Raw genomic sequence first — 13,497 nt, forward strand, 5'->3', positions numbered from 1 at the left:
TCACTTTTCCAGGTACCTACGCCTAGATTTCACCCACTGAAGCTTTGTTCTGTTAGCATGAAAAGAGGAGGGCTGTAGTCATTTTTGCAGTCAGTAGTAAAACAGTGGACTGAACTTGTTAGAGCACGGCTGGTAATAAACTAAAATCTGCTTTGTTCCATTTTCCTATTTTCCATTTTCTAATTACCGTCCCCTAAAGTAAGTTTTAAGGGCTTCTTATTCTGGAAAGTCCTTTGTGAAACTCTAAATAAAAGGTGGTTGGTCTTGCTGTGACACTGGACCAAATTCTTAAATTTCTGAGTACTACTTTTTTTCCTTTGTTTGTTTCTTTCATAAAGTTGGTATTGTATCTAGTTCACATTATGGTGAGAATCAGGTAATAATTCATGTATAAAGTATTTTAGTATGGTGGAAGATGCCCGTGTTAAACAGGTCTTTGTAGTTTTTTTTAGTTGGGAGTCAGTGACTTAATCCTTATAATTTTATATAGGGAATCCAGTATCATATACAACATTTTGACTTAAAGTACTTCGTAACATCCTAATGAAAATATCTTCACTATTTTACAAAAGTAAAAAAAAAAAAAAAATTCTTACACGAATCTAATGTGAAAGCCAAATAGTCCCTGTAAATCCATCTTCCAGAGATGATTACTGTTAATAGTTATATCCTTTTTTTGACTTCTGTGTGTCTATCGAAAAATACATGTATAAATTGAATCATATAATAGATATTATTTTCTGTAGCCTTTGAAAGAGCTTTTCCAGGGAGGTGCAGCTACTGTTAAATGCCTTCCATGATAAAAAAAAACTGCTGCTGAGAGCAATTATGGAACTAGGATAGACATTTTTATAAGACCTTTGCTATTTCATGTTTTTATGTGAAATTTATCCACAACGCTACACAATTGTTAATTAAATTGCCAAAGCAATTCAAAGGAGAGCTATGATGTTAAACCTAATTTTGTTGTTTTTCTTTTTTTGCTTATGGTTGTGAGTTTAACCTCCCAAGTCAGGTCCCATTAGAGAATTATGGATAGCTTAATTTTCCTTTTTTTTTTTTTCTTTTTTTTGCCAGTTTCCAAGCAGTTTCCTCAAAATTAAATCAGATTTATTTGGTTATTCAAGTAAGCTAAACACATTTTACTAAATGTGTAGTCGCTACTAACCTGTATTTTAAATCATTTGCTTTCTGTACCTAGTGGGTATGGCTTTTTAAAATAAGTACAGTGAAGTTATATTATTTTTGCTCTCCTCAAAATATCTTCAAAACTTTCCCTGTATTTAGTAAAACCTGAATTAGCAGTTACTTTTTACAGAAGAGATCTTTGTTTCCTCTAAGTACGTAACAGCCATCACCTAAAGTGGTGTTTGGTTATAAATAGACTCCTAATATTATTGTTTTAAGATTTATTAAGTTTCATGTAAATAGAAACTAGGAATTTGTTAATTAAGACCTAAAGTAACTAAAATCTTCCTTTGTTTTTTATGTTCCTTTGCCTGATTAGTGTCCAGCAGATAGTGAGGAAATCATAGAGCCTATTTAAAGTTCAATTAAAATGATGAAAGCTGTCATTTTAACTTCACTTATAAAATTTTTACTATGTACATCAAAGCATATATTTTTATAAATAAGTGGCTCTTCACTGAATAAATTAATGGAAAACATTAATTTTAAAAATGAGGCAGTAATGGTCAAATGACAGTGTAACATTTTCATTTATTTTAGGTCCAGCTGTATTATAATGATAAGATAATTTTTTTGTTGGATTTTAAATGTAAGGCTCAAAGAAAAAGCAAATAGCTGCCCAAATAAAATGTATAGGTCTATAACAGCAGCAAACTGATTGAACAATTGGAATTAGCTACCACAACACCGGATATAAAATGTGTTTTATATGAAAATGTTTTTAGTGTTTTAAAAAGTTGTCTTTTAATTTGTATTGTTAAAATCCTGAAAATAATTTTTCATGCATTATACTTTTATATTATTTGTATATCATTAGTAGCTTTTTTGTGTACTACTGAGCCAGCAAATATTTTTTATATTTCATTTCCTAATTTTTATTTTCTTGGTTTAAGTTTGTTGAAAAAATTCTAAATCAGTCAGTAAAATAGGGTTATATTCTAGTCTTTATCCAGTCTTCCAACATTGCAGTATTGAATTTATACATAGCCATTATCTATCTGTCTGTCTTGGGAAATAACTATTTAATTTTATAATTTAGATTTCTCAGCCTTTATTTTTCTGTTCTCTAATAGTTCTTCAAGTTATCCTTATTTCTGATATTTTGCTTTTCCACAGAGAGGTTGATAATGTTAGTTAACCCAATACAGATTTTTAAAAAATGTGCAAAATTTTAAGGTGTCAGAGGGTGGGATGCACATACAGTAATTCAGATATAAAAAGAGTAGTGGTGATAAAGAGCCAAAGGCAAAAATGTATTGAGCCTCGTGAAATGTTAAGTATGATGTTAAAGCAAAGCTTTTAGTTTTTCGTGAGTTAGGTAAATTAGGGAAAAAGGTGATGTAATATTAACAGGTCACATAGAAGAGAACTGTGCAGTGACTATTTTCCCTCTTAAGAGCAAAATTCACTGATAATTGAGTTTTAGTTTGGAAAAGGGAAAAATCAAGATTGTTAAAACAGAGGAATGTGAGGAGACAGTAAGTAGTATGACAGAAACAAGTTTTCAGTCTTAAAACAAAAGTAGTTTTCAGGATATGGAAATCTGAAAAAATGTCATTACCATATATCAATTCTAGAAAACATGGAAAATGAGAGGACCCTGAATGCTGGAAAGGTGAATGAATACTCTCCAAAGCTGAAAGGTTTGTATTCTAAACTTGATGATACAACCTGGAATCCAAAACAGATTATTTCCTGTTTTAAACTAGTGGATCCAAATGGGGGTTTGGATCCTAGTGTGTCTTGAGATTTCATCAGTTGTTTGATAAGGTGTGCCTTATGCAAGCTGCGGAAATGTGTGCACTATGAAACTGCAGTTAGTTGGATGCTTGACTTAGAATAGTCACCCCGAAAGGATGTCAGCTGATAGATTAATGGTCTGAAGGGATTTGTCTAGTAGAAAACAACCAGGAAAAAAATTTAAATCACCTATTGTATCGGTGTCTAAACAAACAGTTGTGGAAGTATGGAATGGTGGAAACTTGGCTTAGCACCACCAACATTTGAGTCAGATGAAATGCTCATCAAAGAAGGAAAGGTTCTTCAACACACTGTGGACTTGGAGTGTTTGGGACTGGAGGTAAGCAGCCTGTCTGCATTCTCATTTGTCAGGGAAGGATGTGCGTGGTACAGGATTTCCATTTTAAAGGGCATAGATAAATGAAGTGTGTCTAAATGAGTGAGAGGGTATAAAACCATGTTATTATATAACTCAAAGAAGAGGATACTTACATATAGAACTGTTTTAAGTATTTTTGTCATAGGAACAAGGCTTTGGATCTATTTTATGACCTTTGCAGTGTTGAGTGGGGGGGAAATGGGAGAAATTTTCGGAGTGATTTTGATTCAGTAAAATTTGTAAACTTTAATAACTTGAGAGATGTCTAAAACAAGTTGTCCTGATAGTGGGGATTTTGGGGTTATTGTAGTGGTAAGTTTTATACTAGGTGATTAAACAAATGGTTCTGAACTTTTAATCCTCTGAACTACTCTTGTAGGTTGACAAAGGTTAGTGTGGAGATGAGACATTTGAGCATTATCATGCAATGTTTGATACAAAAGTTTATATAGTTGACTTGAACAGTGCATGGAGTTGGGGCACTGACTCCCCTCATGGTCAAAAATCCATGTATAACTTTTGATTCCCCAAAACCTTAACTACTAATAGTCTGCTGTGGACTGGAAGCCTTACCAATAATATAAACAGTCAATTAACACATATTTTGTATGCCATATGTATTATATACTGTATTCTTAAAATAAAAGTTAGCTAGAGAGAAAAAAATAAGAAAATCTTAGGGAAGAGAAAATATGTTGACAGTACTATACTGTATTTATCAAAAAAAAGTCTGGATGTAAGTGAACCCGTGTAGTACAGACTGTGTTGTTCAAAGGTCAGCTGTATAAAATATATTAATTATGAAGCACTTCTGTGTTTCATAAATGAACACTTGTAAATCCACCAGTTACAAAGGAACTAAACACTACCCATACCCATGACAAATGTCTGTAATATTTTGACCATTGATTAGATAAACTTGATGGTATAACATTAACAAAAACCTCTGATTGCCAGGACTTACGTACTACAAGCTTTGGAGACAGAACGTTTTAAAATGTGGGGTTAGGGAAGGGGCGCCTGGGTGGCTCAGCCTTTAAGCGTCTGCCTTTGGTTCAGGTCATGATCCCAGGGTCCTGGGATTGAGCCCCGCATTGGGCTCCCTGGCATCAGGCTCCCTGCTCGGCAGGAAGCCTGCTTCTCCCTCTCACGCTCCCCTTGCTGTGTTCCCTCTCTCGCTGTCTATCTCTGTCAAATAAATAAATAAAATCTTTTAAAAAAAATTTAAAATAAAAAAATAAAATGGGGAGTTAGGGGAGAAAATAATAAATGGAGTCCTTGCATACTGAGGTTGGAAAACAATGGATTTAGTTGAGTCATTCAGTAAGCAACCTCTAATTATAATGAGGTACAGGTGCAGAGAGGTTAAGTAAGAGACTACCTAAAATCACACAAACAGTTACTGTTAAACCTGGAATCAGAACTTTTTTTTAAGATTTATTTTTTTAAGTAATCTTTACACCCAACGTGGGGCTTGAATTTAAGACCCCGAGATCAAGAGTTGTGCGTTCTATCAACTAAGCCAGCCAGGCGCCCCAGAACTTGTTTTGACTTGAGTATTGCTAGTGATTTCCTGGTTAGAAAGGTGCTGTTGATAAAGGTAGTACTCAGCTGGTCAGACCCCCACCATGACTAAGATTGTAAGATCTTTGAGAACTAGGACTTGGTCATCTTTTCATTCCCATCAGTACAGTGTTGTTTATAATTTGTATTATTAAATTGAGTGACATATCAGACTGAAAGAAACATGGTAGAAAGAATTTTTATCCTTAAAGTAGAATTTATAATTACATTCTACCTTTGCCTCACATACTGTCATTCGAAAACAAAGGTCAGAGTTTCTTTCCTCTTGACTTCTTTCTTGACCTTAACCACCTGTGGCAGAGTTGATGGTCTTGCTTTGTGCTACCACCATCTCTAATCTATACCTTTTACTCTTCTACTTTAAAGTATCTATTTGTTTATATATATCCCATATAAAACTAACTTCTTTGAAAGCTTGAAACCATGACTTGTTTAACTTTAATGCCTTAGAACCTAGCTCATTTACCCACCCATATGTCCAGTCCACTGAGAATTAACAGAGGGCCCACTGAGAATTAACAGAGGGCCCACCGTGTTTAAGGCACTGTTCTAGGAGCTGAGGCTATAGTGGGTAGCAGAATCTCACAGAACTTTCAGTTATTAATCTGAGAATCACACAAATATTTATAGAAATACAATTTAAATGGTAAATATATCTTCTGTTTTATCATCTAAGTGGGTATGTGAAGGTCATTGATTAGTGTTGTATCTATATATTTTTTAATTTAGTCATCTGAATTTTCTTATAATTCTCTTGGTTTTTCTAAGTTCGATAAACTTGTTTACAACCTGTTTACATTGTTTTCTTTTTTATTCTTTTGTATTGCTCTGCTTATACATTTTTTAATATCAAACTCTTGCATTCATGGTATAAATTCCACTGCGTTGGTGCATTATTCACTTGATATGCTGGTGGAGGCTATTTATTTAATATGTTTGCTTCTGTATTTATAAGCATATTTTATCTATAGTTTTCCTTTATGCTATTGTCAGGATTTTTATATCGGCATTATTAATATCATAAGAATTAGGCAGTTTAATGAGGAGATTTAAATGTAATAAATTAGTATTGAAAGTGCTTTTATATAGAGACCTGGACTAAAGGATATATGCATAATTTTAATTAAATTTCCATAATGTCCTTTGGTTAATTACTTGCTGTAATTATGTAAACAGTTATTTATGTTTATTATTTGGTGGTTGAAAACTTGATTGGAGAATTGCTGTCGCATGCTAATGTAAAATAAACACTAGTTTGATACTGGACATGTTTAGGACGGATTTTGTTATGAAACTAAGTAGTATTAAAAAGAACTTAATGAAGTCTTGCCTTCATAATGTAGTTAAATCCAAGGAACCTTCTTTTGGTTTTTTAAAAATTTCATTTGCTATTCAGAGATGCACATTTGGTAAGCTTTGACAAGCAAATTGTTATTTAAGAGATAAGACGTGTTATAAAATGAATGTTGCCATCGTTGAAGCAGAAAATGTATTGTAATACAGTATTTTCACTGAATTAAGACTAACTGGGTAAGAACACCTTTGATCATGACTTTTCACTGTGTTGGGTTTTATTTAGCAAAGTGATATAAATAACTAGTTAAGAAAATTAAAGTGTGTGTTTATATTTCATAGTTCCTTAATAGCAGTAGATTGAAATTCCATGTTTGGAAGGCAGTCAAAATACATGATAAAAATAAAAGGCATTTTACTTTTAAATACTAATGGACAGAAGCCTTTTCCCCAAGGAGAATGTAATCTGCAGCATGGAGAGATGAAGGGGCATCCAGCTTATTTAGTAATGATAGCCCTTTTTAGACAGTATGTTCTAATGGACAGGGGTCTATCCTCTAACATATTGTGGAAGCTTAATAAAGAATTCTTGAAAGAATTAATCGATTTCTTTGTGCAAGTCTTGATTCATTGGATTTCTCATATTTTTTCTTATAAGAAGTGCATTTATATACCTGGGAACTGTCGTAATAATTTTTTAAAAGGTCACTGACTTTAGGTACTTGCTTTTCTTCTTCTATTTCATTCATTAACCCGGTGTGGTTTGATCTCTCTAAACCATCTTTTCCTTGAAACTTCTCTGATCACCAGTGGCTTAGTGGTCAAATCCAAGATACCTTCTTTTTCTCTTTACCTTACCATACTTTTGTGGTATTTGACACTGTTCTTGGTTCTTTCATGCTTCAGCTTCTTTGACACCTCTCTTTCCTATTTCTGCTGTCCACCTTCATTTCTTCATGGTTTGGATCTTCTTTACTTTATTCCTTAAATGTTGCTTTTTCTAGGATTCATTCAGTCCTCTTTTCTCCCTCTGTCCTCTCTAAGACATCTTTTCTGTGAGATTCTGCTACCCACTATAGCCTCAGAAGCTTTGACTAACATACTTGTGTATCAAACTCAGACTTCTGCTGAACTTAAAATCTGTGTTATCTATTGGACATCTGTTTGGATATTCCAGAGATACCTAAAATAGCTAAGGAAGTAATCCAGTTTAAAATCTCATTCAGACAGATTGGTTCTGAAGTATAAAAGAGCCTTTGTTATTAGTTTTGTCTGATAGGCATTCTTATTTGATTAAAGCTCTTATTTGGAATGACTGACCTCATTTTAGCATGGAGAAATTAAGTAAAATTACAGGTATATTAAAGAGGGTAAGAGCTTGGGCTCTGCAGTTAATTTAAATAAAATATAGGGGCGCCTGGGTGGTGCAGTCAGTTCACCGTCTGACTCTTGGTTTCAGGTCAGGTTATGTTCTCAGGGTTTTGAGATCCAGCTCGTAGTTGGGCTCCATGCTCAGCGCAGAGGCTGCTTGGGACTCTCTCCCTTTGCCTGTCCCTTCCCCCCACAGTGCGCTTGCTCACTCTCTAAAATAAAAAATAAATCTTTAAAAAAATAAAATATATTGTTTGGATGGTATAAATTTGATTTCTGGTAGAAATTAAGGCTATAGTCCTCTTAAACATAGACTTAATCCAGGCAATGGTAGAATAGGTTAATAATTCTTTACTCTTTAACACTATCAATGAAACCCTACCCTACCTTCTGTTTTTTTTCCCTTGACTAGCAAGAATATTTTTTTGTCTAACACATTTAAAATTTTTACTTTTAACAGAAATTAGCAGAGTACGGAAAGACATGTACAATGACACATTAAATGGCAGTACAGAGAAAAGGAGTGCAGAATTGCCTGATGCTGTGGGACCTATTGTTCAGTTACAAGAGAAACTTTATGTGCCTGTAAAAGAATATCCAGATGTAAGTATATTTTGTTGTCTTATTCAATTTTTTTCTGCTTCACATACTTGGGGAAGGGATGTATCTGGTGATAAATACTTAACCATTGTCAACTGCTTTAAAAAAATGTCATGTGAGGGACTAGAAGAATGATTAATTTGGTGTGGACAATTAAAAATTTTTAGATATGTTTTCATTTAATTGCTGCTGTGTCACTTTTGGAAATGTACATGGTAAAGACTTGGTTCTAGATTTCACATTGAGGCCAGAATTATGGAAAGAGGTTTGGCCTGAATGTCGCAGAGAGCACCAGATTACAATTCTCTACTCATCTTTAATCTGACCTCAGAGAAACCACAGCCTGGGCTATGTCATCCTTTCAGTAAAATGAGAAGTTGGACTATGTGACAGCTAAGCTTCATTTCAGCTCCAGAATTTTTATGATAACCACTGTCCATAATTTTTATATTTTGTCTTTTTCATTCTTGTTTCTTGCTCAACTGTTCTCCATAAACATCTCATTGCAAGTAGCCTCCTTGTCCTGTGCCACTTAATTTATCATTGGCTCCAAACTCTTTGTGTTTGTTACAAAGCCCTGTGTCATATGGTTCTTTCTGTCTCTCTGACCTCATCTTAAGTGATTTTCCCTCTTCCTCAATACACTATAGTCACATTGGCTGTTAGAACAAGTCAGGTCTATTCCCAGCCTAAATACGTTTATGTTAGCTGCACAGTGGTTGGCTTCTTTTTGTGGTTAAGATTTTAGCTGAAATGTTAACTCAGAGAAGCCTCCCCTCTCTATTTTATCTCAGACAATCTGGTTATTCATTGTTTCACATAACTCTCTCCGTTTTTCTGAGGAGCACTTGCTATTTGTTGTGTTTTAATTTATTTTTCTATTTCTTTCCATTGGAATATAAGGTACTTAAGAACCTTTTTTTATGGTTATTTACCATGTACTCCCAATGTGCATAATATTTGTACGTAATTGGCTCCAGTGCCTTTTGAGTACGTGAAGGCAAACTGTTGGTATTTTGCTAGGTTTCAGGGAACTATTCTGAAAGCAAAAACTATTCTGCAAGAAGGAGTTGGTATTGTAAGATCAAAATGTGACGTCGACTCTATTGATTAGATGGACCCTCTACTTGTCTAAAGATGGAAAAAGTTGGATTAATGGAAAAAAGCTTTGACATTTCACAAGTTGCATTTCTAATACAATTTTCTTTAAGGCTAATACATTTACTTTGTAAGTATTTTTGGTTGCACGTATATAAACAGTTCTGGATAATGTAGGCAAAGAGTTTGTTGGAAGGTAATTGGGTATCAGAAGATTAAAAGAAATGGCTGGAGAACAAAGCCTCCTGTAAGAGAGGGGCCAGGGTCCTTTGAGAACCTCAGCACTAGGAATTCAGACTTTCTCTTGGAGACCCTTGCTTTTAACATAATTTGGTTTCCGTGCCCAGACTTTTATCTTCAAACTTCAGGTTCTTAGGAGAGAAAATGTGTTTTGGACCAATTTACCATGATTAAAGATGGGAGGTTAACTAATATAACCTAGACATGATTACTGTGGTCCCACCCTCGATGACTGGAATGATTCCTAGAGATGGGAAGTTAGGATTTGGCAGCTATCCCAGTTGGTATCTACTGCTGTTTGGTGTTTCAGTATCTCCTAAAGGATATCAACTTTCTCATCTGCTTGTTTAAACTCTAAAGGATAAAGTTTCAGCACAAGTCATTACCACAGAATATGTAAGATCATAAGACCTTGTTAGAGAAAATAACCTTCATCTTCCTGGTCCCCATTCTTCTGGAGAAAATCTCATTTGGAGAAGGTGATATTTATATTGCATTATTTAAAAGACATGTTTGATATAATCCTCAAAGTGAGAAGAGATGTATTTCATAGGGTGGGTCCAGTAGGAGATAACTTGTCACTCTATTCCTGTCTTTCTTCCACCAGTTGGCATTCATTGCCATGGTCAGCTCCTGTTGCTGACAACTATTTGCGGTGTAACATTGTCTAGGTCAGTGAATCTCAAAATGTGGTCTCAGGACTATAGTATCCATGCCTTCTGGGAATTTGTAAATGTTCAAGCCCTACCCCAGACTAGCTGAATCAGAAACTCTAGAGCTGAGGCCTAACAATCTGCCTTCCAGGTGCTGTAGGTAATTCTGATGCATGCAAAAGTTTGAGGAGCATGCTCTTGTTTATCATCAGAATAAGCGGGGCTAACAGGTGGTTGTTTTGCCAAGCATTGTTCCAGGAGGCAGGTATAGTGGTGAATTAAACAATGCCTCTTCTCTTGTGGAGCAGACATTCCAGTGGCAGAGATGGACAATAAACAAATGAATATTTAAGTGCAGTCAGTACTATGGAAAAATATATGGTGGGCTAAGCATGTAAATGATGACTGTGTATTTATAGTAAAAATATCTCTTATAAGATGGAGGAATGCAGAGACATGACTGACGTGATGGGGAGGAAGGCCTGAAAATTTTCTTTTGGAAGCAACATTCCAGGCACAGTGAACAGCATATGTGCAATGCCTGAGGCATGAGTGCGCTTGGGAAGTGTGGTAAGATGCAAGATTAGAGAGTTAGCAGAGGGGCCGTATCATGTAGGGGTTGTGAATCCAAGTAGGGATTTCAGATATTATTCTGAGTGAAGTGGGAAGCCATTCAGATGTTTTGAGCCAAGGAGTGACATGGGCTGAGTTGGGTTTTTAATAGGTTCATTCTGGCTGCTGTGGGGAATGGTGAGAACAGGGACATCAGCTTAGGGGGCAGAAGAGGAAACTTCAACAAGAGGACTTAGAAATTCTTGGATCCTGCAGAGATTGTTAACTTAGGGCCAGTAGCATTTGCCGATAGATTGGGTATGGAGTGTGAGGGAATGTCAGGAATAACTCAAAGGTTTTGTTTGATCAGTTGGAGTAACAGAATCACCAGTTCCTGAGCTAGAAAGACTGAGGCAGGAGCCCATTGGGCAGGTGGGGATTCAGAAGTTCTGATGTAGAGGTGTTGAGTTTGAAGTCAGATGTCCAGGTGTGGGCATATCAAATAGGCAGGTGGGTGTATGAGTTGTGGATGACTTTTGACACCCAACAACATCTATTTTAACGAAGCTTTTTAAATGAGAAATTTAGTTATAATTCATAAGAGGATTGATATGGATTTGAAACCATTGTGGTTCTCCAGATAATTTTTTTTAATAATTTTAACTCTGTTACAGGAATTTAATTATATTTAATACAAGAATTCTGTTACAAGAATTAAGTTAATTGGAGTGCCTGGGTAGCTCAGTCAAAATTAAGTGTCTGACTCTTGATTTTGGCTCAGGTCATGATCTCAGGTTTGATTTTGTGAGTGAATTCATCCTGTTTGACTCAACAGGAGTTATATTATTTTATATTTATTATTTTATATTTTATATTTATATTATTTTATATTTATATTATTATTTTATATTTATTTGAGAGAGCAAGAGAGAGCATGTGCATGTGAGCCTGGTGGAGAGTGTGGGGTAGGGGAAGGGAGAGAATCCCAAGCTGACTTGCACTGAGCACGGAGTCCAACATCTGGCTCAGTCTCATGACCCTGAGATCACCACCTGAGCTGAAACCAAGAGTCAGACGCTCAACTGACTGTGCCACCCAGGTGTCCCTGCTTATATTATTATTAGAGCTTTGAAGGGGCATGTGACATAATAGTTAAAAGTATGGACGCAAACCCAGACCCTTGGCTGGCTCTGCCAACTTACTTTGTGACTTTGGATGAATTACTTGTCATTTATGGTTCTCCATTTCCTCACTTTTCTAAGGAGATAGTAAGTCTCTCACAGGTATATGAGGAGTTATAAGTGAGTTAATCCACGTAAAGCACTTGGAAAATGCTATAACACTATGTAGATGTTAACCAGAATGCATGGTCCATGAGGATGGAGATTTTGTCTCTTTTTGTGTCCTCAGTGCCTAGAATGGTGTCTGGTAAGTGATAGATGTACAACAAATATTTGTTGTGCTTATCTGTGTGAAGGCTTCACTCTTTCAAATACTGCTAAACTTTTAAACTTGTCCTTTGCATTTGCACATAGCAACTTCTTTTATAAAAGTGTTAATTTGGAGGTATTGTTTTGGACTTGGTTGTGTATGGCTCTGGGACTTATAGGAGAAGAAAATTTTAGATTTAGTATTTGAGAAATGAGGTAGTGTGGTAAAATGTCCTTCACAATGTTTTTGAATCAGTGGCTTAATGATGTGGGAATGGGAAGGTAATAAGAGTAGCACATTGAAAATGAACTGAAAATTTCTTCAAAATTCACATTCAGTATTTATATTTATTAACAAAGCAGACTTTTACTACATCTCTGCTGTGTACCAAGCACATCCTGGAGATGGGGATATTAACTCCGTTGAGAAAACTCTTTGACATATTTGGATAATAGTGGGTTTTTGAGCCAGACAGGCCTCAGTTTTGAATCTTGGCTTTACTGCCTTATGGCTGTATTTGTCAACAATTGCCATAAACTCCGTACTAAGCTACTCTAAAACTTACTGGCTTAAAATAACAAGCATTGGTTTTTGTGCTCTTCTGCCTTTACTGTATGGTGGCTGAGATTCTGCTGATTGGGCTTAGCTGAACTTGACCTAGGCCAGCTGCAGGTGGGTTCAGATCTTTGTGCTCTTGCTGGGCTCAGTCCAGAGGAGCAGCAGCTACTAGGAGCATGCTTTTCTTATGGCAGGTCACTGGAGTACCAGAGCCAAGCCAGATTGCTTAAGCACCTGTAAGTCCTCTACTCCCATCTGCTAACAGTCCATTAGCCCAGTGATTGTCAACTGTGGTTGATTTTGCCCCTCTCAAAATTTGATAATATCTGGAGATATATTGGGTTGGCAAAACTACAAGGGGAGGAGGTACTGGTGACATCTAGTAGGTAAATGCCAGGGATATGCCTTAAATGAACAGGGCAGCCCCTCCACAACAAGTGATTATCCTATCCTAGATGTCAGTAGCACTGAAATTAAGAAACTGCATTGACAAGTCACTCACTCCACAGTGAGAAGGGGACTGGAATAAATATTTGCTGAAAAATAGTCTGTACTTTTACATGGGCTTTGAGCACATGTTAACTTTTTAGAAACATCCTTGTTCATTAAATTATAAGGTCCATCTCATAAAATTGTTTGGAAGAATAAAGGTAACAAATGTATGGCATCTGATACTGTACTCAGTATGGTTCTTGTGATCATGAACATGAAAAAACATTCCTATCCTTGAAGGAGCCCACAGTCTTGAATGAAAGATAAAATGTATTGCATTACATAATGTAAGAATATGTAAGTTTATCATGCATTCAT

General features: G+C 35.6%; 1 protein-coding gene across 7 annotated transcripts in view; it reads left to right on the forward strand.

Annotated features, from left to right (window-relative positions):
* The window catches only part of QKI (QKI, KH domain containing RNA binding), a 159,010-nt gene that overhangs the window by 30,297 nt on the left and 115,216 nt on the right, over positions 1 to 13,497 (forward strand). For all 7 annotated transcript variants that reach the window (XR_015726167.1, XM_045805470.2, XM_045805468.2 and 4 more), the window contains exon 2: positions 8,016 to 8,158. Coding sequence is in view for 6 of the 7 variants with exons in the window: in XM_045805470.2 (XP_045661426.1) it covers positions 8,016 to 8,158 (143 nt within the window). In the remaining variant the exon portion in view is untranslated. The remainder of the gene's footprint in view (positions 1 to 8,015; positions 8,159 to 13,497) is intronic.

This window comes from Ursus americanus, chromosome 11 (assembly GCF_024610735.1).
Source record: "Ursus americanus isolate L20-20 chromosome 11, mUrsAme1.1.p, whole genome shotgun sequence".
Classification (NCBI taxonomy): Eukaryota; Metazoa; Chordata; class Mammalia; order Carnivora; family Ursidae; genus Ursus; species Ursus americanus.